The sequence below is a fragment of the Balaenoptera musculus genome, chromosome 16 (genome assembly GCF_009873245.2).
Source record: "Balaenoptera musculus isolate JJ_BM4_2016_0621 chromosome 16, mBalMus1.pri.v3, whole genome shotgun sequence".
Taxonomy (NCBI): Eukaryota; Metazoa; Chordata; class Mammalia; order Artiodactyla; family Balaenopteridae; genus Balaenoptera; species Balaenoptera musculus.
Window position 1 is genome coordinate 24478466 of NC_045800.1, and position 27904 is coordinate 24506369.

General features: G+C 45.3%; 1 protein-coding gene across 1 annotated transcript in view; it reads right to left on the minus strand.

The window, feature by feature from the left end:
* SORCS3 (sortilin related VPS10 domain containing receptor 3) overlaps nucleotides 1–27904 on the minus strand; it is a 588465-nt gene that overhangs the window by 402031 nt on the left and 158530 nt on the right. The window contains exon 2 of the mRNA XM_036828794.1: nucleotides 7182–7249. Coding sequence (XP_036684689.1) covers nucleotides 7182–7249 — 68 coding nt within the window. The remainder of the gene's footprint in view (nucleotides 1–7181; nucleotides 7250–27904) is intronic.

Genomic DNA, 27904 nt, shown 5'->3' on the forward strand with positions numbered 1-27904 from the left:
GGGGTACCATCCACTGTAAAGGATTCCTGGTTCCTCTTACACCAAGACAACTGCAAATTCAGTTCTCTGTGAGGACCCCAATCCAATAGAAATTCCAGGGGAAAGCTCATGTGGAGACATCACACCCGATCAGAAACTGGCCTCTCCCGGACCTTTACTAAAGGCTAGTGCTTGAGATGGACAGATGGAAGCCGGGGATTGCTTGCCAGCTCATCTACCTCCAGAAAATGAGACCTTAAAAACAATTTTTTGAGGGGAGGGCAATGTGTTTGTTTATCAGTCTAAGTGTTAATGTTTAAGACATATAGAACTGAGTCCAAGAACCGATCTGCCAGCCCCCACCGTGACTTATGTTCTAAACTAAAGACTCAAAAACCTCAAGCAGTGGATTAATCAACCTTTTCATAAGAACCACATTCAAAGAAAAGTGGCGCCCTTGCTCCCAAATTAAGGACCATGAATGCCACCAAACTCGGCAGAGGTGCACACACCCATATGTGCAAAGGGACATGAAGATGGCACCAAAGCATGTGCCACATGCTGTTGTCACAGAAATGAGAGCGTGACCCAGCCGTTGAGCCCCATGGTGCCTGTACACCATATAACAATGGCCTATTTGCAGTTGGGAATGAAGGAGATGTGAAGAAGAGGGCAATCTCTAAACAGACTCACAGACTTAGAGAACAGACTTGTGGTTGCCAAGGGGGAGGTGGGGTGGGAGAGGGGAGGAGTGGGATTTGGGGTTAGCAGATGCAAACTATTATATATAGAATGGATAAACAACAAGGACCTACCATATAGCACAGGTAACTACATTCAATATCCTGTGATTAACCATAATAGAAAAGAATATGAAAAAGGATGCATATATCTGTATAACTGAGTCACTTTGCTGTACATTAGAATTTAACACAACGTCGTAAATCAACTACAATTCAATTTAAAAAAGAAGAGGGCTGTCTCTAGCCAGTTCCAGGGTTCCCGGTTAGGGGATGTGTGAGTTTACAGAAGGAGATCAGGAGCCAGCAGGAGCCAGGGTGCACTCTTAATCTCAGACTTCTGATCCAGGAAACTCAGGCAAAGTGTCTTCCTCTCCCTGAACTCACACCCTTATCTCTGAAACAATACGGTTCTGGGGCTCAAGGAGAACGTTTGCTATGATCCTTTCTCACCCTAAGTCTCTCTTTTTTTTTTTTTTTTTTTAAAGAAACTGGGATTAATCGTTGCCCTGTGACATTTCTTTTTTTTTTTAATTTTATTTATTTATTTATTTATTTATTTATTCATTCATTCATTCATTCATTCATTCATTTATGGCTGTGTTGGGTCTTCGTTTCTGTGTGAGGGCTTTCTCTAGTTGCGGCAAGTGGGGGCCACTCTTCATCGCGGTGCGCGGGCCTCTCACTATCGCGGCCTCTCTTGTTGCGGAGCACAGGCTCCAGAGGCGCAGGCTCAGCAATTGTGGCTCACGGGCCTAGTCGCTCCGCGGCATGTGGGATCTTCCCAGACCAGGGCTCGAACCCGTGTCCCCTGCATTGGCAGGCAGATTCTCAACCACTGTGCCGCCAGGGAAGCCCCCTAAGTCTCTTTTACTCCAGGGTCAACAGCCATGATTATTTCAGAATTACCAAGAATCACAGTTCAAAGACCTAAAAGTTCTTGTGGTGCCTCTTCTATTTCTATGGACAGATTTCCACAGTCCTCCCTTCCTTTTAGATGATCAGAGTTTTAATATGGATCAGGTCAGCCTGTGACACTGCACATATTCCCAGTACCATAACATTATAAAATAATTGCCTTCCAGAACAGGTGGAATTTTTTACCTATTGTCCTTTGATAAAACAGATATGCATTTCTATGGTGAAAAAAGTTACCGTCACCCCCAAATGAACTGAAAATATGTGAGAGACAGGTTACTAGACCTCCACTGGGCACTATGGTATCCACTAGCCATATTTAACTAACATTAAACACTCAAAATGTGGCTGGTCCAAATTGAGATATGCCCTTAAGTGTGAAATACACGTTGGATTTCAAAGACTTACTACAAAAAAAAAAAAAAACTAAGGCAAAATAGCCCATTATTTTTATTGATTGTCTGTTGAAATGATAGTTCTATTTAACTCAGCTAAAGAAAATTTATTAATAAAATTAATCTCCACTGTTTCTTTTCACATTATTGACTACTGGAAAATTATGTGGCTCCCATATATTTCTAATCAGACAGTGCTGGACTAGAGAGTATCCATCTCAATTGCAGAAGGAACGTTTTAGCCTAGAAGTCGAAATCCCAGCCCAACCACTCTAGAGCAATTTTCCCACTCTGGGAATTTCTCCCTCTCCCACTTTCCATGTCATCCCATTCTCCATGTCATCCCATTCTCCTACCCATTAAAAAAAAAAAAAGATCTCTTATTCTGAAGGAGTCCATAAATCCACTCTCACCCAGAATCAGACACAGCACACAGGGTAGAATGAGCACAGACTCAGGAGTCAGTAGGATCTCCCTACTTGTTAGCTCCATGATCCGGGGCAAGTTGTTTAACCTCTGTAATGCTCAACGTTCCCATCTGTAAATTGGGGACAGTGATATCCGACTCTCAAGTTTCTTGCAAAAGATAGAACAAGACAGCTCAGGTAAAGGAACTAGCAGAGAGAAGCAGCTCAATTACTCATGGATCATATGATGACAACTAACTCTCCTTGAGCATTTCCCACATGGGCGCTGCATGTCAGGTACTTTTCTAGGCAGTTTACATATTTTATTTCAATGAAGCCTCACAACTTTACATGGTAGGTGCAAGTATAACCCTCATTGTACAGATAAGGAAATGGAGGCACAGAGAGGCAAAGAAACATGTTCAAGGTCACTTAGTGGCTCAGTGGAGGAGTGTGGACTTGAACGCAGGACATCAGTCCCAGAGCTTTCACTTTTAAATACTTTGAATAGGAGGAAACTGATGGATGCTGAGCCTCCCAACCTTGACTCATCTCTCCTCCTTGGGTTAGGCTTCTATAAAATCTAATAGAGTCGGTCTCCAGTATCACTCTTGACGGATGGACAGCCTCCAGGCTTGACACACCATGGACTGAAAACACCCTGAAAGCGAAGCCCCGGGTCTTTTTAAAAAGTCAGTCCCCAACCTCATTAATTCTACAAGCTTGACATCCTATATGTAAAATGTCCTTTGACTAAAGGATGCCAACAGACGGTTGTGCTAAATGACCAGTTTATGCAACCATCCTTGTGTGGGTAGAGAGAAAAAATTTTGACCACCCCCAGTATACTGGCACCTAGGAGTCCCAGAAAGGGGGTCACAAGGGCACAGGCTACTGCTACACTATAGAATGCCTTTAAACAGTCTTTTGTCTATTTAGAAGTAGATGGCTTTTCAATTATTAATTCAGTGAGACAAATAATTATGTCATACTGTAACCTGGCAGGGAACATCATCTTGTCATGACAGCTGCTCCAGGTGCCTCTGCTGTACAGAAAATTGAAGAAGAATCACCAAATTCAATTTCAACTTGGCTAGGCATGTTGGACTGAATCACAAAAATGAAAGGGTGTGTGTTTAATTTAGTTTCTTTTCTCTGCTCACTGTATGAGTAAGGAAGATCATAGTGCTCTAGGCTCTAACTGTAAAATACATCATTAGCAATATAGAAAAGAGGACGAGGGCACAGGTCTTTAGGGGATGAGTAGGGAAGACAATAAAAAGTAAGAAGTCACCCTGTGAGACCCCAGGAAGTTGGATAATTCCCACAAAGTTTAGGAGCAGTCCCTTTCCTCAATCACACCCTCTGCAGGGGTTCCTAAGCTGGGCTTTATCAGACCTGTGAACCCTCTGAATCACAACACAAAAATACACCCGCATAACATTTATCCAGAGGGAAAGCCTATAATATCCACCAGTTTTTTTCAAATCCCTGAAAGGTCACACCACATATACTCTGTTATCGATAATCTATGCTCTGAGTAACCGCCTTTGATTTGACCCCTTCTGTGAACTCGATGATTCCCCCCACCCTCCCTACCCGGTCCAACACCCAGCTGCTCCCCCTGCCTCCTTCCTGGCCGCCTTATCTCCTGCAGTCCAGCCTTGCCTGGACTTTGCCCTGTGCAAGGGGCATTTTTCCACTTTCCGTTTGCCAAATTGCAACCTGCCCATCATTCCAGCACCCAGCTCAGAGAATCTTTTCTACAAAAGAATGTCTTTGACTAGGTAGCCATTGCTGTTCCAATTCCCCCCAATCAGCAGAAGGAACAACATTATAAATCACTCTTCTCCCCTCCCTATCCCCTGTCGTCCCCCCAAAGATCTGTGCTAATTCCTAGATGGCGCAGAATACATCCCTTTGGTGCCCTACAATTTCCATCCCATGGATCCCTGCATTAGTGGATCCTTACAAAGAAAACTATACAAACACACAGGGTTATAATAATCATTAATTATTATAATTAACTAAGCACTTCCCACATGTGGGTAACTGTCCTAAATGTTTGTACATTTCATATTTCATTTAATCCTTGCAACCCATCCATGAATTTATTCATCGAGCAAACATTTATCAAGTACCTCCTGTGTGCCAGATGCTGTCCTAGGTGTTGAGGATACAGCACTGAATTTAAATGGGAAAATTCTCTCTCTCTACAAGCTTAGATGTTACTGGGTGTAAGTAGAATATAAATAAATCAGTAAGTAAATATTTAGCAGCTAGAGGGTGACAGGTACTAAGGAGGAAAATGCAGCCAAGTGATGGAATGCCAGGTCCTCAGGCAAAGGCCTCACTGATGAGGTGAGCAGAGAGGAGGGAAGTGAGGGTGTGCCCTGCTCCCTGGAAGAAGAGAGCTCAGACCCAGGAGAGAGCTGAGTGTAAGGGCTCCGGGGAAGAGGCTGGCTGGTTCACGTAACAGCAAGGACACTGTGGCTGGAGCAAAGGTAGCATCTGTACTATCTCCAATTTACATTCAGGGAAATTGAGACTTGAGAGAGTGAAGTAGGTTGAATGGCAGCCCCCGCTCCAAATATGTCCTAACCCCCAAAACCTGCAATGGGACCATCTTCGAAAAAGTGTCTTTGCAGATGTACGGATCTGGAAATGAGAGCATCCTGGTTTATCCGGCTGGGCCCTAACTCCAATGGCAAGTGTTCTTCTAAGGGACAGAAGGGGAGAAGACACAGACACAGAGGAGAAGATGATAAAGGCAGAGAGTGGAGTAATGCAGCCCCAAGGAACACCGACAGACACCAGAAGCAGGGAGAGGCAACGAAGGGTTCTCCTTAGAGCCCCCAGAAGGGGGGTGGCCCTAAAGATGCCTTGATTTCAGACTTCTGGCCTCCAGACTGGGAGAGAATACATTTCTGCTGTTTGAAGCCACCCAGCCAGTGGTCCTTGATTACGGCAGCCCTGGGAAGCTGATCCAGAGAGGTTAGGTAAAGTGCCCAAAGCCACAGAGCTCTTTGGGTGGACAAGCTGGGATTTGAATCCCGGCAATGGGACATCAGGGTGCCCTTAGGGCCACTTGGCCATCTGCTGTCCTTGACACACGCTAGTGAATACACTGGCTCTTATGACTGTGGGGCACACACTCTGTCACTTATAGGCCTCTAGCATTAAGCACCTGGCTTCGGCCCCATGGTTTTGCCTGGTCCACCTCTAAAACTAGCAAACCTTTCCTACAACATGGGCTGCCAGGTACAGCTGTTTCCCATTGTAAGCATGGGCTTTTCTGGTTTGTTTCATTATTTGCACCAAACAGACAGCACTGGAGTCAGGCTTAAAGGATCACCACCATATCCCTGTGACAGGGCCTGAGGGCCTAAGTCCCCAGGAGTCCCACGCGAGCGGAAACAGGCATGCTTTCATCTACGGGAGGCACCCTGGTTACTTATACCTCTGCCACTTTTCACTGAGCAGCAAAATTAGGTTTTGGACACCCTGTGCAGATGGAGGCAGGCCTCCAGCGACATGAGCCATTAACCCTAAATATTTAATAGATGCTGTGACTGCTCCCCTCCCTGGGAGAGAGGCTCTGGCTGATTCTCCGCAGACAGGTCAGAGGAAGAAGCAGCCCGGCATGCAGATACTCACGCCCCAGACCCCTCTGCTCCAAAACCCCAGCAGACCCTCAGGACTGGCGCTGGGATGAAGACACAGCCAAGTGAACGGCCTTTTGTGGCAGCGCTCTCCCCAGTGTTTACAAGTGGCAGAGCAAATGGAATGGATACACAGCCCTCTTGAGGCCCGCGGAGGTAATAAGCACAGAGCGTGAAGCGCTGACTCAGAGTGGCTGATGAAACTTGCTGGTGCCCTGTGTGACTGCCAGCAGCGTGGCGGTGACCGTGAACTTGCATGTGAGGAGGTATATGGAGGAGTGAGTGTGCGGCGTCCCCTAGCCAGAGAGACTGCGGGGTTCACGGCTTCGTGAAAGCCCTCTCTGACTTAATCCACCCACATCCTTCTCCCTGTCCCAGCCTTCCGTCGGGGCTGACTTATCCTGCAGGCACATGGACACAGAGCCTAGGGTTCACAAAAATGCTGTCATTTCTTTTAAAGCCACAAACAAAGAAATGAATATTTTAGGCTGAAAACAAGTTTTAATATACAATATGAATATATTTGTCTTTACACCAGTACAGTTGTAAAATATATTTTTTGATATTATTTTATGGATGAAGAAGCCCACGAAGGCTTGGGACCACAAACGTCATCACACAGGCCTGATTCCCACATGTGTCTATTCCCAGAATCATGGGCTTCTCAAGAATCACAGCATCTTACAGGCACAAAGGACAAGAAACAGTCCTTGGGCCCAGACTCATGCCAAGGCCAGCATCCCTTCTACAGCACGCTCCCTTATCCACGGCCTCCACTTTTCCCAGGCATGCTCTGATCTCTCTACCCACATTTGTGTTTATCCAGTCAAAGGAGACACTGCAGGAACGCAGAAGCAACCACAGTGCCAGGGAGACTATGTGACAGACCCCACGGGAGGTCAGCAGAGTGCTAAGGAATTTGCAGATGGAGGCCATCAGTGCCACCCAGGGCATTAAAGAGGGCATCCAGGAGGAGGACCATCTTCTGCTCCTTTCAAAACGTGCTCTCCAACTGCTTAGCTGGCGTTCCTCACGTGAGCCGAACCCAAGGAGCCGGGTAAGAATCTCTAACCCACTTACCTCCAAAGTGAGCTCTCTGTCACGCTTCCTAGGTTGAAGTCATACAGCTTCGTCAGGATAAGTATAACCTGAGAGGGGGGTAAGGAGGAGGGCAGAGGAGAAGAACAAAAGGGGAGGGAAAAAAAGAAGCCGACTTTAGTTTGTGTAACAATATACAGTTCATCTCAAATCACCCAGTGGAGGGCTTAGAATTTATCTGTGGAGTTGAGGGGTATTATAGGATCAAGCAAGGGGAAAAAAATTATTAATTTAATACTCCCCCGTAACTGGTAGCATTTATTTTAATCCCGACAATGCTTTGCATTTGAAATAAAACATGTCACCAGGAATTAACTGGGTACTGACAGTTGTTTCTCCACATCTGTCCTCCTTCAAGGTCAGGCACAGGCCAGCTGGCTCTGTTCACACGTATGGCCACCCAGAGATCAGAGGATGGGCTTGCCTTTGATCTGGAGATGACTTTGACTTACAGATGTAGACCTAAGAGGCTAAGAAAGAACTGGGCCTGATTCTGTGTCTACAGAGAGGTTCAAAGAGATTTTGTGTTCCCATCACAGGGCCTCACAGCCATAAAAACTTGAATGACAGGCAAGCCCAGTCCCCAGCAGTCTCTGATGCCATCTGCCTTCTACCATGTCCCACCCATGGAGTAAGCAGGTCATTAGACCCCACTGGACTCCAGGACCACTTTCGTGACTCCAGTTGAAACTAAGAAACCCAGAAGGAAGCTGTATGTGTCAAAGAGCTGGACAGCCTGTAATAGGGTTAGCAGTTTTCTGAAATGACCTTCCATTGGCCAGGCTGGTCCCAGGCCCTTTTAACTTCTCCAGCTGGGAACCTGGATCTCAGACGTTTCCCTGCCTATGCCTCGTGCGCCCAGACACTGGCTTAGGCACAACCCCATATCTATCAGGATGCTAAGCGCACGCACCTGAATCGATTTTAATCAAAACACAGGTGCCTAATATACAGTGTCTGCCTGCACGCGTGATAATCCAGTTACACATAATTGTGTTTATCTAAATTTAATGCACAACTCATTTCACTTTTCTCAGCTCCTTCGCATTCCACAATTTAACTTCCTCCAGTCCATCTGCACAGCACCCATTAAACTCTTTCCGAGATAATGAATTTCTGCTACCAAGATGGGACTTTCCCATTCTAGGTATCCATTTAAGATTAAAGAAAAATAATCAGCCATTATATTGAACATTTTTATGGCATTTAACCGACAACAAAACACTCACTTTGAGATTTATTCTCATCCAGCACCCCATGGGGTCAGTCAGTACCATTTCCACCTCTTTTATGTAAACTAAGAAAAAATTAGAGGCCAGGATATGATCCATTATGGGTCAAAGAGAATCCCTGGAAAAGTTGACTTGCAACATTCAACTTCTCTACAGGGCCATGACTGGAGGATTCTTACGTCTTCTCTCAGATTGTGTCCTGTGATGGGGAGTAGTAGGCTGGCAAGAAACAGCCAAGCCAAGAAGAACATCAATGACATGGCTATTTGCAGAACAGGAGGATAGGTACCAAAGTACCAAGCTACCTGTCCTATTAGCATAGCACAACTGCAAGGAGCGTGTATCCTCTGCAAAGCATTGTTCTCCATGGTCACTCAGTGGTCCATGCCTCTCCCATTAATAGCGAGTTTCCTCATTTGTTAAATTCAGGAGCTAATGAAGACAAGACTTATCCAAACCTTCTCCAACCAAATAGTTAGCAATGTGCCGATAATTCCTATTTGTTAAATTAATACAAACACATACACAGACACATACACACACACCAGACTTCTCTTCATTTTACTTCTTTCATTGACCAAGTCATTCTTTCACAGTCACTATGTAAAAACATGTGTGCCCATATGCAGACCATCCCAAAATCTGGACAAAGAAACTCTAACCTATGCGCTTCTAGAAACAGATCCGAACACCCATCTAGAATCTGCAGGAGCAAGTAAGACTACTTCACTGTCTCCCAACATCAAGCCTTCAGGGACATCAAACAATCTCAAAAAAGTGCAAAGCCCACAAAGAAAGAAGCAAGAGATGTTGGGGGTTAGAGGTCACTTAACTGATTGTCTAACAAACAACTGGGTCTGGAAAACCCCTCAAAAATGCAGAGCCCTTCTCATGTGTCTGTGTCTCCTTACCCAGGGCTTGGATCACTCTCCTTCCTTCCATCTTCTCAAATCAAATCATCATTTTTGAGTCAATGAAAGATAATGATGTTTCAGCAGTAAAGCATAGTCTTCAGAAGGGGATAGTGTTAATCTAGTCTATTACCTTCATTTTACAGATGAGGAAACTGAGACACAGAGAGAGGAAATGACTCAAGTTCAAGTCCCAACAATGTGTGACCTTGACCAAGTGCCCAGGGCACAGTTCTTCCCATTCCATGAGCAAAGTTGGAGACTAACAGTCACTGGGGAGCCTGCTAAATGCAGATTCCCTGGTCCCATTCCCAGCAAGTTTGACTTGGTGGATCCTGGGGAGGGTCCAGAAACCTTCCTGTGGCTATTAGAGGACCACGCTTTGAGAAAGACTCCACCACACCATGATTCCTCTCCCAACTCCATGCGGCAGTGACACCAACCTTCCACTATGGTGGAATCCTGATCTCTAAAAGCATCTTTGCCTTTAAATTGAGTGGACTTTACAAAGAAAGCAGGCCATAGGAGATGCATAAGGAAGATGTCTCAGCAAAATCACCCCAACATTCCCCAGAGGAAAGGTCCAAACACTGAGAATTGGGGCTGGAAGCTACCTTTCCCCTGGAGCCAGCATAGAAGGACAATAATAAAGTTATGAAGACATGATAATGTAACCTTTAGCCTTAAGATATTCTGTGCCTAGCAAAGACAACCAAGATTGAAAGAAAGCCTGTCAACCTCTGGCTTCTCTCACCATTCAGAGCCTTCCAAAGGCCACCAGAAAGAAGGGATTACCAGGGTAGAAAACTGAAAGCAGATGCAGTAAACCCACTAACAAGCCCCGGGCTGCTGGGCAAGGACTCACTCAGATCAGAACGAGAAGATGTGAGTGTGACCAAAGAATCACCAGCGGATAGATGAGGAATGCAGGAAGGATGGAGGAGCTACCCTGGGAGCCACAGCAAAGCCTGACTTGACTCTTGTCCAGCAGATACCCCCAGATGAGAGTTGGCAGTCAAATTCAAAGAAGGAAAAGCAGGGACCAAACATTAATTGAACCCTTACTGTGTGCTAAATACTACACTGGGTGCTTCTCAATCCTCACAACACACTTTTGAGACTGAGCGGATGTAACATAGCATCTGCATTTTACAGATGAGGAAAGTGAGTCCTAAGAGTTGAGCAATTTGCTCCCCAAAGCACACAACTAGCAAGAGACAGAGCCAGCATTCCCACCCAGGGCTATGAGACTCCACCATGCTTGTTCCGCTCTAATGCAATGCTCCTCCATTCAGCAAATGTTTACATGAGCTTTTTGTGTGAAAGGCAATGAGCAGGTGAACTGAGAGGAGGGCACATCCTTGCTCTCAAGGAGTTTATCACTCAATCATGAATTCCACAAATATTTACTGAGCTCCTCTTATGTGAATTAGAAAGACACTTGCTAAACTCTGGGAATCAGGGAAAGATCCAGAGCTCAAGGCCCAGGGGTGAAGGTAACTTTTGTTTTCTTTGTTCTTGGAGAAAGAAATAGGAAACAGAGATGTGTAATGAGGAAATAACTAGACAAACTGTTGGGAGATCCAGGTTTGTCAAATAAGCTTTGTCAAAAAGTTTCTTTTTGACCAACAGGCTACAAATCCTAGGGGGATTTTAGACAGCAGGAGAAATGAAAATAAATTGGAATTATTCATGAGTAAATAGCACTTCTCTCTTAATATAAGCTATACACATACAGGCACACACACAGAGTAGTAAAGCCACATATATAAAAGCTCCTATGTATAGGCACATATAACCATAAATTGGCATCAGACATATTCTCTGGAAGAGCATTTGTTCATACATCTCTTATAGCTTTTATCAAACTGGATTAATGTGACTTCTCCATATGTCTGTCTTGTCTGTTAGATTGTGACCTCTCTGAGGTCAAAAATCAGGTCTCATTCAACTCTGCATCCCCAATGCCTAGCACAACACCTGACACATGGCAGGTGCTATACAAGGTCCACTGAATGAATTATAAATGAATGACAGTAAAAGAAGGGATGAGATGATAAGTGTATCTGAGAGGTACAGATAATGTGAGATAAGAATTGAAAGGAGGAAGCAATTAAGTCCAGAAAATGTGGTCAGCAAAGTCTTCATGAAGGAAAGATTATATGAGCCAAAACTTGAAGTATGAAGAATTTGGAGATAGAGAAATGGAGCTTACTCCCTTGCCTGTCTGGCCTCTCTCTTTATCCCTCCCTCCCTCCCTGTCTTTCTTTCTTTCCTTCATATTTTAGTTGGACAAAAACAGATAGAAAAAAAGCAGGGCAGAAGGGTGCCATTTCAGTTACAAGAAATAGCACAGAGGTAGAGCAGAATGGGCCATTAGGGGCTAGAACAGTCATGTGTTGACTGCAATGTCATGGGGACACCAACCACTTGGAGACACAGTCAGGCTGTGCCAAGGTGAGAAAGCAGGCACAAAGGACAATGGAATCATGCAGGAAGGACAGAGGAAGCCCAGCCTGTAGTCAACTATGGACTGACAAAAAGTTTTATAAGAGTGAAGAGGGTGATAATGAGGGACTATATTATAACAAGAGACTTACTATGTATAAACATATAACATATAATATTAATATATATTACATATATAATATCAATATATTGTATATTAGATGACTATATTATAACAAAAGGCTTACTGTGTGTTCATATATATATATATATATATATACACACACACACACTAAGGGACTATATTGTAATAAGGGACTCATATAATTAGGTGACAATAAGGGACATGGCTGGCCTCTTACAAAATCCATTGGTGCCGCCCTTGCTGACCATCCACCTCCAATCTTCTTGTCCCCAAGCATCTAATGTCTTCTGCTGCCCCCAGATGCTCAGGCCAGCCCTCAGCTAACTGCCTGATCTTTAGACACACACAATGCCAGTAACTAATGTCTTTATTTGTCACATCCCCTCTCCCGTTCATTCTTCTATTCCTGCCTTATGCCAAACACAGCATAGGATCCTTGGTGATAAAGTGATCAAAAGAGAAATGGCTCCTGTCTTCATGAAATGTATACTCTCCCTTAATGTATAATCTTCTTTAGGAAGATTTTACATTTCATGAAGACAGGACCCATTGGGTCCAGCCGTCTGCCTCCTGGATGGGGCTCACCTGGCAGCACGGAAAGAACAGAGCCCTTGCAACTAGAGGGCTGCACTCAAAACCCGATCTCACCATATGCTACTGGGCGAGCCTGATCAACTTCCTTACATTTTCAGTATCTGTTCCAGTTTCCTAAAATGGGGATAATGATTCTCCTTCCCCTGCCAGCCTCACAGGATTTTTGATTTGAATCAAATAAGGAACGCTGACCTGCTTTAGAAGCTGTACTATGCAAATGTGAGTGATTAGTATGATAATTATCCTTCAGGAGACAAGGGTTGCAAGTCATCCTTATTTGATGGGGTGAGGGGGATTCAGATCCTAGCGTTGCTAAGCTCCTTCTGAAAAATACCCACCCATTCTAGACCCCAGCTGCAACACAGCAGGCTGCAAATCAGACCCGGTATGTTCACTGGGCTCCTGCACTCAGCTTCAGCTTTAGAAGCAAAGCAGAAAGCCCCGGGGGATTCCTGTCCTCTGAAAGGGTAACGCATAATCTGAGAATTCATAAATCACTGGGACGCTCTGGCCCGTGAGCACATTCAGTGAAGTGAGGACCTTTAGTGCCTGTAAAATTTTACTCTGAAGGAAAATTACTTTAGTTCATTAAACCTTCCTGAAACCTCGGTACCTTTAAATCCATGGGGTTCTATGCATGTCCCCTCCAGGTCCCCCTCACCTCTCACCACCTCATTCCTGCCCCTACCTGAGAGTTCGTTTCCAGCCAATTGGAATATGGACAGTGGCCTTCTTTACCGAAAGTGATCGACAGCGGTAGCATAGTAAGGATGCTAACATATTCCTCGGGGAGTGTACACAAAAGTGCATTTTTCAGTCTCAGCAGAGTCTGAATTCTGAAGCCCTCCTCCCACTTCGTGAGGCACTCCCCCCAGGGAACAGAAACTGCGTATTTACAGTCCACAGCCCAACTGATCCCCAGTCTAACAATGTCTGGGCACCAACTGGGTATCCAGAACTGTGCTAGGTATATGCCAAGTTCAGAATAACATAAATGGTGCTCCCTGCCCACCATGAGTTTACAATCTAGCTGAGAGGACAAGGAATAGGACAAGGAACTGTACAAGGAATATCAACTTTGTCATCTTGTTCCATTGCACGCAGTTTCACAAAACGGTTATCCCGTTCCCTGTTTTTTTTAAAGGGCAGATCATCAACTCTGTGGTTCAAGATAGAACCTCAGCATGACTCCTGAGTCCACGCTCATCCCACACTTAGCAAGACAAACATCAAGTCCTCTGAAATGTGTTGCAGTCCACTGGATCATCCAATTTCCGGTCCTCATTTTTTCATTCATTCACTAAGCAAATATGTATGGAATGCTTCCTCGTGGCCAAGTGCTATGGATTCAGCAGTAAAGACAACAAACCAGCTTCTCTGCCCTCATAGAGTTCATATTCTGGCAAGGGAGATAAACAAACACATAAGTAGGTAAATGACATAGTAGTCAGATGATGGTGGGTCAGATGATGGACATATTAGCACTTAGAGCAAGTGCTCATATGCAGGCATGGTCCAGAGCTATGCAGGCTGAAGCAGTATAAAAGGAGCCCAGGAAAGTTCTCTATGAAAAACTGACACTCAAGCAAAACCCTGAATGAGGTAAGGGATGAAGCCATGTGGCTATCTGGGTAATAAACATTACAGGCAGAGAAAGCAGCAAATGCAAAGATCCTGAGGCAGGAATGTGCCTGACATATTCAAGAAACAGCAAGGAGGCCAATGAGGATGGAGCTGAGAGACAGGGAGAGTAGTAGGAGACGAGGTCCAGGAAATTTGGGGAGGCTTAGATCTTGCTGGGACTTGTGAAGGACCATAAGGATCCTGGCTCTTACTGAGTGAGATGAGAAGCTCCTGGAGGATTTTACTCGAGGACTTAAGTTTTCACAGGGTGCTTCTGGTTACTGTGTCGAGAGAGGCATTGAGGAGACAGAAGTGAATTAGGATCCTGTTGTAATCATCCAGGTGAAACATGGTACGGGGTAGACCAGAGCAACAGCCGTGGACAGGAAAAGAAACATGATCTGAAGATATTTTGAAGGTAGAGTCAAGAAGATTTGCTGACAAATTGGATATAGGGCGTGAAGGAAAGAGGAGAGTCCAAAATGACCCTCAGAGTTTGGGACTAAGTAATTAGAAGCATAGAGTTGCCATCTTATGAGATGGAAACGGTAGGAGAAGGAGGTTGGGAGGAAAGCTGAGAAGTTTAGCTTTGGACATTAAGTTTGAGATGTCTAAGAGAATTCAAGTGGAGAAGTCAAATAGCTGGATAAATGAGCCTGGAGTTCAGGGCAGAGAGTCTAGGCTAAATAATATCAATTTGGGAGTTGTCAGTGATTAGATGGTATTTAAAGACATGAGACTAGGTTAGGTCACCAGGAGATGGAGTGTGGACAGAGTAAGAGATAAGGATCGAAAGCTGGGGCATTTCAGCACTGAGAGACCGGGGATGAGGAGGGAAACCGGTATGTGCTTCAGCCTCTCAGAATTGGCACAGTGAATGTCCGTGTCCTGTGCGAATACTCACCAAATGGCACTTACTACAGAGCAGTCTCTCAATAAGCAGATGAACAAGATGGCCTTCTGTTGAGGCCGGCAAGCCTTTCTCCCCAGACCCCCCTGTTTGCTCTGTGGGCTCCTGTGTATAGTGGCTACTGTGGCAGAGATGGAGGCTTTGCCTATGTTTGCCATGGACTTCCCCTCGCCAAGGCTGACATGGGCAACGTCACTGCAGTTCCCAACCTGCCAACCTCAGAAACCAGTGCTGAGCCTCAACATGGCACCTGGTGGCAAGTTGATTGCACTGTCCCCCGCCCATCACGTAGAGGAAGCAATTTCTTCTCCTTGGACTTGCTTTCCTTGCCTGCGGTAAATATGCTAGAATCAAAATCTTTCCATTTCAGAGTGCCTTATTCACCGTCATGATATCCCACACAATTGCTTCTAACAAAGAAACTCATTTCACAGCAAATCAAGTGTTGTCATGGGCATGTCCATGGAATTCACTGGTCTTCCCACAAACTACATCTGCCAGAAGCAGTTGACCTGATACAATGATTGAATGGACTTTCAAAGATTCAACGGCACAACTAGCTAGAAGCCAGCACTGCATGAGGTTGTGGTGCTGTCTTCTAGGATGTGGATTCGACTAGTAAATGGCCAAAATACAAAGGTCTGGGAATCAAGGGGGAAAAGTGGGAGTGCGCCTCTCATTATTCCTCGCAATAAGCCATCACAGAGTATTTTCTTCACATCCACACAACTTTTGGCTCTGTTGATAAATCTTGGCTCCTAAGGAGAAAAAAACACCTGTTCCATTGAACTGGAGGCTGAAACTAATACCCAGCTATTTTGAGCTTCACATGCTACCACTGAACCAACAGGAAACGAGGAGGCTACTTATGAATAGGGGATGGAGATGGACACTCAGAGTAGCTAAAAGGGCGGACTGTTCTGTCTGTTTACTCTCGGTCCACTTTCCTGCCTAAGTATCATAGGTAACCAGGACCCTGAGAAGAGTATTTCTAAGACTCTCCTGTCATCTGGCTTCCAATTCTGCTAGTGGGGGTGGGGTCACTCGGGGGACATGTGGACAAGGGAAAAGCTACTCTCCTCACACTTTGTTGTTTTTGTGTTTTTTTTTTAAAGGAACTCCTTTATTTATTTATTTATTTATGGCTGTGTTGGGTCTTCGTTTTCTGTGTGAGGGCTTTCTCTAGTTGCGGTGAGCGGGGGCCACTCTTCATCGCGGTGCGCGGGCCTCTCACTATCGTGGCCTCTCTTGTTGCGTAGCACAGGCTCCAGAGGCGCAGGCTCAGTAGTTGTGGCTCACGGGCCCAGTTGCTCCGTGGCATGTGGGATCTTCCCAGACCAGGGCTCGAACCCGTGTCCCCTGCATTGGCAGGCAGATTCTCAATGACTGCGCCACCAGGGAAGCCCTCACACTTTGTTTTTGGGTGACAAGACAACAGCAGCAACAGAGCCAGTGGTACCAACAGCAGCGGTGCTGGGTCTCAGTGACATGAAGGGCTCGTGCAGCTCAGCACAGCCCCAGGAATCTGGATGCGAGAGACCCTTGGCCTCTTGTACTTCTCTTCCTCCTCCTGGGCAGGGGGGTAACAGTTTCTGCAGTTACCAGATTTGAGCAACTATATTTTCTCTTTCTTGTTCCTCCAGCCTTGCCGGCACTCTTGTAAATCAATTCCTGCATTCAACATCTTTTCTTGAGAAATATCTAGAGTCAGGGATGCTCACTGACACAGAGTGATCTGTGTGATTAGAGGAAATTCAGGAGAGCATGTGTTCTGGAAGCCAAGAAAAGGATGGGTTTCAAGGAGGAAGGAGTGATTGGCTGTGTGAAATGCTGCTGGCAGTTTGTGGACAAGAAAGATGAAGAATGGACCATTGGATTTAGCTACTAGATGACTGCAGGGGCCTTCAAAATAACGAGTTGACTTAATTTCTGACGTTCACCCCTCTTCCATCCTTACACCAGAATGACCTTTCTAAAGCAGAGGCTGAATCCCGTTGCCTACTGCCAAACAATCTCTAGTGGCTTCAGGTCGCCTTTAAGATCAAATTCCTCAGCATAGCATAAAAGGTCTTTCTCAACTTGGCCCCAATTGACATTTTAACCCTCTTCTAGAGCCACTTTCCCAAAATAACATCTAAATTCTAGCCACACCAGAATACCCATGTTTCTCCTTGTTCCACGCTCCCACACTTTCAAACAAGCTCTTTTCTCTCCTCTGAAAGCCCTTCTCCCACTCTCCACCTGAGGATCTCATTCTTTAAGGCCCAGCTCAAATACCATCAACACTCTGGTGTCTTACCTGTCCTCCAAGACAGAATGGGTCCCCCATAATCCATGCTCCCCTACCTTGTTGCACATACTTCCAAGTATGCTACTCCCTAGATTATACTATAATTTTCTATTTGCATATGTATCTCCACCATTAGGGGATGTGCTCCTTCAGGACAGGCCTCGTTTTTCTCATTATTATACAAGAGTACTATCACACTCTTCATCAACATGCTGCCTATTAACTAACAGAGATATGACACATTCAATGAACTGAAAGTGCTGCCATATGCATTCAAAGGAGGAGAAGATGAGTCTGGGCTGGGGTGATCAAGATGTCCTCATAAAGGATGAGAGGCATAAGTAAGGTCATAAGAGATGGGTGGGGAATGGAAATTCCCAGCCCTCTTCTTTCTGGAATATCTTATACAGTTTTACAAGGGTATCTTTTTTTTAGGTAAATTAGGAAGAAAGAATTCAAAATGGGTATGAAAGAATTTCAAGAATGTCCACAAGAGGGTAAGATAAAGGGAACACACGGGCAGGGAGGGAAGATGGTGAAAGCAACCTTCTCGTATGACTGCATTGAGTTTTCAAGAGTTGGTATTCTCTAGGGACTTCTAGAGAGGACAAAGATATATACCTATACCTGATGGGATGTAGATTAAAGAAAACATTACACCTACAGACAAAAGCACGACTTGATTAAGTAATTTAGACAAGAGAAGAACAAACATAGAAAGGGCAGAGGCGGGGATGCTAATGGATGCTGAGCACCTACAAAGTGCCCAGCGCTGTGCTTGGTGCTCTATGTGCGTTACATAGGTAACAGGCATAGCCACGGTGAAGGGTAGATATCATTACCCACATTGTCCAGATGAGCAAACCGTCCAGGCCATGCAGCTAGAAGAGGTAGGAGTCAGAACCCAAACACGGGCATGTCTGTTCCCCCATGATCCAAGGAAGGGATAAGAGATACAGAATTTAACAGGTATTAGTCAGCTCTATTTAAAATGGGGCCATTGTTAAGAAAGTACTTTGCAGAATGTGGTAGCTGAACGAGGCAAGTGGCAGACCAAGGAAATGAAAATGCAGTGTTGTTGAAACAAGGAGCTTGTGAAAAATGGCTGTTGAATAGTGGGAGGTTGTTCTGGTTTTGTGTAACGAGCCATTAAAAATGAATTAAAAATCCATTCACTCTCATTCCCTAAGGGACTCTGAAAATGAAAGAGACGCTAGCCATCTCTTGGAAATGATTTAGGTAGCATGCAGCCCAGTAAGAGGGGGGGGGGGTCAAATTAGCCCAGAATTCCCTGCCAGTGTCTGTACTACACGATGAGAGCTCACCAGAACCAGAGTTAATTAGCTCAAAGTATGCCATTAACTAGGAGTCTGAGCTCATACCCTCCTATATGTCCATCATTCCTTCCATCCAACCACCACCAGCACCACCCTCATGAGGAGGCCAAGGGCAGAAACAGGTGTGAGCAGATGAAAGATGAAACCATGGCTCCAAAGCCACTAGTGTGAAGCTTCCAGAGATACTCATCAACACATAGGAAAATACAAGCTATCTGTTACCTTGGTAATAGATCAAAAGCTCTAACCCAGACAGTCGTGGTGTGGAATCCAGGCTCTGCCACTTACTCTCTGTGTAACCGGAGGCAAGTGGCTAACCCTGTGGACCCTCAGTGTCCTTATCTGGAAAATGAAACCGGTATCATTCCCTTCACTGGACTGTTGTGAGGATTAGGATTATGTGCCAGGCACATTCTTAGGCCTCGTCATATATTAGGTTCCGGCCATCCTGGTTTGTCTCTGAGCAAACCAGGTCATTTGCCCACCCAAGTAGGAAAACGCCATGTCCCAAGAGGGAGCATGTCACTTCTTTAGTGATGACAAGTTGCAGCTCAGAAAATAAAAAGCAACCTCACAAGGTCTCTCACTGATGTAGAGACGAAAGTCCGGAGCACTCCCTGAGTGCTGGTGCTTGCTTTGTGTGGACGTGCATTGACAGCCTCAGCAATGGGAAGATTACAGGCTCACCAAGTCCATTTTGCCTGGTGTGCGATCCTACCCACCTGTCACTTTTCATTTCAGGGTCTGTCTCCACTGGACCTGCCTGTAGGCACGCATACTCCCCTTCCTTCCGCCACTCCTGTCAAGGGGCATCATTCCGTCTTAGGTCTCAGGAGCTGAAAGAGCTCTCAGCCAAACCATTGTAGCTGCGGAACCAAGTGGATTTTCGAGGGATAAGCAGATATCCCCAGATTGGAACTAGCTACCAGTGCAAGAGACCAAGAGCAGGGATTTGACTAGATTGTAAGATGCCTCCGGGCCACACAATGGTCTGTCCTATTTTTCACTACTATATCTTCAGCACCTGGGATAGTACCCAGCCTGTCCCAGATTCCCTGTATACAAGGGTGGAGTGAATGACCTATCATCTAATCCCGTGATCGGGCATTTCTCACAACCTGTCTCCTATTCAACGCTACAAATTACTACACAGTGTCTCTTATGGTCGATGCACCACGCTCAATGCTGTGGAGGATGGAGGGATGAAGGACACAATGTTCCTGACGCTTTCAGTGCAACCAGAGAGATACACATTTATACGACTACCTTCAGTGAAAGCTGGAATCACTCTGACTTATACCAGGTTGTAAGTCATTCCACCTATTGTCTCATGGGAGTCTCACAGTAACCCAGCAAGGTTGACATATGATAGAAATGAGTGATTCCCTAACAGGGATGAAGTGGAGGATTACTTTCCATGAAAATTTTTATAAGAGGTACTATCTGAACTGGCTTATTTTTAGTAGGTGAAGAAGGCAACGACCTTTTCAGGCTAAGGATGCAGCATGAGAAGACAATTAGGTTGAAATTGCCTGTCATGTTCCAGGCCTGGGGGTGCTGGGGTCTGCAGAGCTTAGAGCTCCAGGTACATGGAGAAGGAGATGGAGACCCAGGCTGGGGTTAAGACAATGATGATTTTAACTACTAGGTATGTAAGTTTCTATTGCTGATGTAACAGATTACTACAAATAAAGTGGTTTAAAACAACACAAATGTATTATCTTACAGCTTTGGAGATCAGAAGTCCAAAATGGGTTTCAATGGCTAAAATCAAAGTGTCAGCAGGGCTGTATTCCTACATTCCTCCTGGAGGCTCTAGGGGAGGATCCGTTTCTTGCCTTTTCCAACTTCTAGAGGCTGCATGCATTCCTTGGCTCCTGGTCCCCTTCCATCTTCAAAACCAGCAATGATTGGTTGAGTCTCACACTGCATCACTCTGACTCTTCTTCCTCCCTCTTTCCCATTTAAGGATCCTTCTGATTACACTGGACCCAGCCAGATAACCCAAGATAATTACTTTACCTTACACTCAACTGATTACAACCTTATTTCCATCTACTATCTTATCTCCCCTTTTCTATGTAATCTAACATATTCACAGGTTCCAGGGATTAGGACATGGACATCTTTTAGGAGGACACTATTCTGCCTAGCACATCAGGTTAAAGAGTTTCAACTCTACTCAGTAAATAGCATAGAAATGTCTACTGTGCTTGAGCAGGTGAATAATCAGTTGGCACCTGCATTTTGGAAACAAAACTGTCAGGGGTATGAAGGGTGAATCAGTGAAGATGAAAAACAGGGAGTCTGGTGAGAAGGATATTACAACAGTCTCAATATAAGAGATAAGAGATCTGAACTAAGACAATGGCCGTAGAGAAGGAAAGAAAGAAAGGGGGGGGTGGTGGGAGCCCTACGAAAACTGTTGCTAAAAATTGCAAATAGTGTATAACAGAAAAGCATGGAGTCAAAGATGCCTCTGAGGTTTCCAAGGAAGTTAATGTGTTTCATTTTAATTCGAAGGCTTGGGCTTGAAATCCAGCTCCAACACTCGCAGGAGGACCATCTCATATGTTCCCACAGTCTAACCCTCATTTCATGCCCCAGCTTGGTTGAATGGGTTTTCAAGTTATTTCCCTGCATCTATGCATCCTCCCATTGTTGGACACATGCTCGTGGCCAAATTGCTCCTTCTGCCCCATCTTGTTCTTGCCCATTTGCCTAGGGGACTGAAGGGTCTGTCTGTTACTTCCTGCCCAACTGCCTGAACTTCTGAGAATCTTCTTCCCTCAATTAACATTTCCTGGCCTCATTCACATTTCCGGTTACCTCTTGAGCCTCTTTAGCACACTGCTTGCTTGGATCTCACCTGTGGGTTGCCCAGAGAATTTGACCATGGCAGCCGCATGATATTGGCTGATCAAAGGGCCATCCCATTCAAGAGGTGGGAAGTGGGGAGGGGGTGTCAATTTTAGTCTCAAGCTCAAGCTCATGGACAAACACTTGATCAAAACCCAGAGTTCTGAATCATAGAGTAAAAGGATCATCCACTCAAGCAAGAGAGTACTCATAAATCCCAGACATTAGAGGTAGAAAATATTTAGGGTATGTTCAGGGCCATGCCAGACCCAGAGAAGAATTGCTGCCCTCTGGTCTTTTGCAGTTGCTAGCATTACTCTAGCAGCCAAACCAATATCCCCACTAGAAAGTTATCTGGATTGCCTAAAATAACATAAGCCTGGACTTTGTCTCCACGTAACTCCTTGGAAAGGAGAACCTCCAGTGGCTGATGGTGGATGATTTAAGAGCCCTCTCTCGTGTAGTCTAGGACATAATAACAAAGAACACATAATTTATTTGTATTGATTCACCAGCACACATTTGATCATATCTACTTGTCCTTCCTTTGGCTAAGAATCCAGGGCCATGGTCCCGAGAAATTTATCTTTCACAAAATATCTCTGTAAAAAGTAAGTTCCACACACATCTTAGCTTCAGCAAAAGAGTCAGGTCAGGGAGACTTGCCAAGGAAAAGGGGAAAGGGAGCCTGCAGCCTCCTCGTGTGTTGACCCTGGTCTAAACAATCTCCCTCCCACAGACAAGGTGTGCTTGGAAATTAACGTTTCAGTTCTGGAACAGGGACTGTCATATACAGAAACAGAAATTAGGGACAGATCAGATTCTTGTGCTAGAGGAATAAGGAGCACAGGGGAGCTGGTTGCATTCTGAGACAAAGAGAAGGAATACAAAATAAGGAGCAGAAACACGGCATAAAAGTGCCCAGGTGTTCAGCACTGCTTTCACTTAACCTGGAATGAAGGTTATTCATCCAAATAATCTTGTGCTGAGCATCTACTATGTATCTGGTTCTGCTCGAGAAGCTGGAAAAGGTTACACATAGTTTTTTTTCTCCAGAGACTCTCAACCTAATGGAAGGGGGAAAAGGCAAGTAAGCAAGTATTTTATTTAACGTGATTTCTAGTGTACTTACTACACTAACTCAAAAATTTTGTGACTCATAATCCCATGGTGTAGTAGCTCCTCTCACTCCAGAATAAAGCAGAAAATCATGGGAAAAATAAAGAGAAATGGCTTTCCATTTTAACAAGGCTGATCAACTTGGGTGGGCACAAGGAACTTTAAACTTGATGTTGAATGTGTTGAATGGACGTCTAGAAGGAAGCCATTTGCTTTAAATTGCTGTATCCCATTGTAGGATTTCTTCCTTAGCCTATTTAGTTGTCCTCAGCATTAATGAGATTGACTAGATAGCCCAAAAGAAACACAAGTCCTCCCCTCTGTCCCCAACAACATGCATGTGTCCTTTTCTCCCTGCCAGCATCCACCGACCCACCCTTCAAGCACCAGCTCAAGCCCCATCCCCAGCAGAGACTTGCTCCTTACCCCAGTCCAAACTCATCTCTCCATTTATGGCCAACTTATTTCCCAGTATCTCCCATCCCACATGCTTATCTTACAGTTTGACCTTGACACCCCTCCTATTGAGTGGCAGATGGAGTTCATGTCCCTCCCTTTGAAAGCAGGCATATCTTTGTTATTATATTGACCAACAGTGCATAGGGGAAGTAGTGCCAAGTGACCTCCATGGTTAGCTGTGCACTCTTAGGATGGTTGCTCTCAAGGTGCCAGTGCCATGTGTGAGAATGCCCAAACTGTACCACAGTAGGGAAGACCACATGCAGGGGCCATAGTGTTTCGGCTCACAGCCCAATTGAGGACCCAGTGAAGAGTAAGCATCAGTCACCAGCTACGAGGGAAGACAGCTTCAGATGCCTTGCAGCCCCAGCTGTTGAGTCAGCCTCAGCTCTGACTCTTTCCAGCTGAGGTTTCAGACATGGTATACATAGTGCCCAGCCAAAATCCTCAACACACAGAATCATGAACATAATAAAATGTTTTCCTTTTCCTTTTGCACTGCTAAATTTTGGGGTGGTTTGTTATGCAGAACAAGTACCCAGGACACCACTCATAAAGCACGTGCAGCATTTAAGGCTTACAGTCTTTATGCACGTGGAATTATTTTTCTAATGACTTAATTTATGTAGATCTAATTTCCATAGATAGATGATTGTAAACTCCTTGAGAAAAGAGATTAAGAACCTATCATACATCTTCCTACAGGTAGACTAAATACCACCTGTCCTAAAGAGTGTTTATCAAGAAACCACTCAGACCTGCCCCCTCCTTTTGGAACTCCACATCTCAAAGAGGGCACGATCATCCATTCGGTTGTCCAAGCCAACCTACTCTATCCTGCTATATTCCTCCCCACACCACATGCAAACCCACCCCGTTACTCTGCCCCTAATGTCCGTATCTAACCCTTCCATGCATGGCTACCACTCCTTCCCAAGTTCAAATTCTCATCCTTTCTCATGAGCTCTATTGCGTCTGCCTCCTAACTGGCCTCCCTGCCTCTAGTCGCACAAGTCCATCTTCCACAAGGGGCCAGGTTGCCTTCCTCACATGCAAATATGGTCATGTCATTCCTCCAAATCCTCAGTGACTCCCTATTGCCTACAGGGTAGAATCTGAAGTGAGTGGCAAAGCACAAGGGCTTTCAACCTGGCCCCAGCCTAAGTCTCTAGGTCTCTATCCTCATTTCCGGTCACTAGCTCTTCACTTTGGGTTCTACTTTCTGTATTATTCATATGAACCACAGAACCGAGAAAACGATTTCAGTGACTTTTTTCAATTCTCTCCCAAAATGATACATAACCAGGGCATTCTGGCTTAATTTCTCTCTCTCCCTCTTTCTCTCAGTCCTCTTTCAGAACCCTGTCTAGAGTCTAGACCTGTGCTTTCCAATTACCACTATAGCCATTAGCTATGCAGGATTACTTAAATTTAAAAAATAAAAATTAAGTACAATTAGTATTAATAATTCAGTTCTTCAGTCATGCTAGCCACATTTCAAGCACTCAACAGTCACAGGTGGGGGCTTCCCTGGCGGCACAGTGGTTAAGAATCCGCCTGCCAGTGCAGGGGACACGGGTTCGAGCCCTGGTCTGGGACGATCCCACATGCTGCAGAGCAACTAAGCCCGTGCTCCACAACTACTGAGCCTGCGCTCTAGGGCCCGTGAGCCACAACTACTGAGCCTGTGCTCTAGAGCCCGTGAGCCACAACTACTGAAGCCCGCACGCCTAGAGCCCGTGCTCTGCAACAAGAGAAGCCACTGCAATGAGAAGCCTGTGCACCGCAACGAAGAGTAGCCCCCGCTCACCACAACTAGAGAAACCCCGTGTGCAGCAATGAAGACCCAATGCAGACAAAAATAAATAATAAAATAAAATAAATAAATTAAAAAAAAAACAAAAACAGTCACAGGTGGCCAGTGGCCACCATACTGCAAAGAGTAGATTATAGAACACCTCCATCATTGCACAAAGTTCTAGTGAACAGTGCTGGTCTAGAGATTCTCAGCTAAGAGTGGTTCTTCAAACATACTCTGTTCTCACTTGCCCCCTGCTTTTTCCTCACCCAAATTACTGGTATGGTGGAGAGTTAGATTCTCCATGCTTCCCAGAATCCATGCCCTCTCCCCCTGGGAACAATGTCCCTCTGGGGAAGCAGTTCTCCCCATAATGAGCCATGTGGTTCAGGTGGCATGGACCATGCATTGACCCGTCCTCAGTCTAAGGAGTAGGCTCTATTTGGCCTAAGCCAATCATCCATCCCACCCCTATGGCACAGGGATTGGTTAAGGGAAAAAAACATGTTACCTAACTGGAGCCAGTGAAAGCCAACATAAGTCTTGCTAGGGCTTCTGGGAAAGAGGACCATCCTCTTCCTCCCTCAGGAAACATCATAACAAACCCAGTTCTTTTAATAATACAGAATAAAGAGATGAGTTATAGAATGGCTACAGCCGTTTTGTTATTTTGAAGGGAGTTCCTGAAGTTGCTGAAGGAAGACAAAGTGGAACCGAGGATGCAGCCAACATTGCACAGCCAGTAGCAATACTAAGGGAACCTAAGTCCTTGACAATATCATTTGAGCTGCTGGATCAAGCCTGATCTGATGAAGCTATTAACCTTTTACGTTAGATCAGCCAATAAATCCTCCTTTTGTTTCAGCCCATACATGTTCTTAACTGTTAAACTGGAAATACTACTCCCATCTTGTAAGCCTCAAATCAAAGTTATCTCCTCCATAAGGCCTACCAAGACTCTTCCAGACAGACTCTGTTACTCTTTCTTTTATATGTCCCTCCATGCATCCTAACATTACATCAATGTTTTACTGAATTGTAATACTGATATTTTATCTTCTTTCTACACTATGAAATATTTGAAAGCAAGTTTTGAGCCTCTCAATCTGTGTTATAAATAAACAAACTAACTAAAATAACTAGCTAACTAAACCCTAACATAACCCTACCTGATACATAATAGATTCTTAAAATATCTGTTAATAAGTAAATATTTATAGGATAAATAGTAGTCTATTGATAAATTTCAGTTAATAATAATGGTAGTAGGAACAGAACTCAACATTCACATCCATTAACACCTTTAATCCTCACAACAATCCCATGAAATGTAACTGCCACTATTGTCATTTCTTACAGGGATGAACCAGACTCTTACAAAGATTAAATAACTAAGCAAAGTCCCACAACACATAAATGGCAGCGCCTGGTATATTCTTTCCTCTGAAAAATCTGGCTATTCCCTCCCAAAGTTTTATATTCCACCTCCTTCCTGAATAAGGGTGTCAATTAACTCAGCAGTATCAGCACCACTGAAGTTCCCATGGCAGCTCGGCATGTACTAGAACCTCTGCTGGAATCTCCTCAAGGCTAAGTTAGAAGTAAACCCAACAAAATCCTCAAGAGAGAACCACAGAGCCAACCTCAAGCCACTCTTTATTCCAAGCTCGGTGGTCAAGGAAGACACAGGAACCTGCAGGTCTGGTTCCACAGCTGTTCAAGCAAGCTCAGCTCTTCAGGAGTGAGGACCTGACACCCCTTCCACAGCCCCTGTCTGCCTCCCCGCTGTCCTGAAACTCGGGTCCACGCCCATGCTTTACATCACGCTCCACCCTCAGTTTCTTATTCCAGGCCACCTACCTGGCAGGGCTCAGGCTCTGGTTTTTCTTCTAAAATTGGAACTTTGACTCAAGAGAGCAGGTTCTGTGTGGGTAGGAGGTGACCTGGGGAAAGGGAAGGGACATGCCTGCTATCACTGTCCAGGACACTAAAGGGTCCAAGTGAAGAGTATGCGGCTCCACTCCAAGGAGAAGTTAACCCAGAATCATAGCAGAGGGGTCATTCAACCAGCTGGCATGTGTCCAATACCTAAAATGTGTCATGTGCTTCTCAGGCATTGTAGGCGTATGGGGGAGGGAGTCCACTGAGACAGGTGAGTGAGTAGGAGGCTGGGAGCGGGAGAACGTATGGGGGTGGGTCAGAGAGAATGAGAGATGCAGATGCAGGTGTATATGTATGTGTGTGTGTGTGTGTGTGTGTGTGTGTGTGAGCGCCTGTGTACAACATACAACACGTAAGGACCTCTCTAAATGTGGCGCACGGACCATGTGAATCAGACTCATCTGAAGAACTTAAAAAAACACAGATTCTGGACCCCACTCTTTATACACTGGGAGTGAGAACTCGGAGCTGGGACTGGCCATCTGCATTTTACAGGCCATGCCCATGGCCAGGGCCGCACGGGGCTGAGTCTTTCAGAAATAACAAACCTCCTCCAGGCTTGGGAGCAAAGGACATACACTGCCCCCGAAGACAGGGAGCTGGGTCCACAAAGGTGGGTGCAGAAGTGCTCACCGGAATCTGAGCAATGTGAAATCTTGGTTCCTGGGCTGAAGGCTCGGCTGCCCTGCAGCTCTGACAGCTGGGTGCCCTCTAGGGTTGACCTGTGCCCAGAGGTGGCCTTCCCTGGGCAACTGCCTGGGAGCTGTAGGCTGTTACAAGGGCTCTGTTCCCACACAGACCTGGATTATCTGCGGGAGCCTCCAGAGGAGGCCAGAGGGCACGACTGCCTCTGGGGAAATTGGATTTGTTTCTAGAACTCCAGTAACTCAAGACAATCAAGAACTACATGAGCAGTCCTTCCAGAAGATACTGGGGCTCGGGGCCATGGGAAATACCAGAGTAGGGCCAAGGTGATGGGCGCCACACCGCCTCTTGTAATGACTCTCAGCGTTTATTCCCAGCCAACCCAGAACACGGA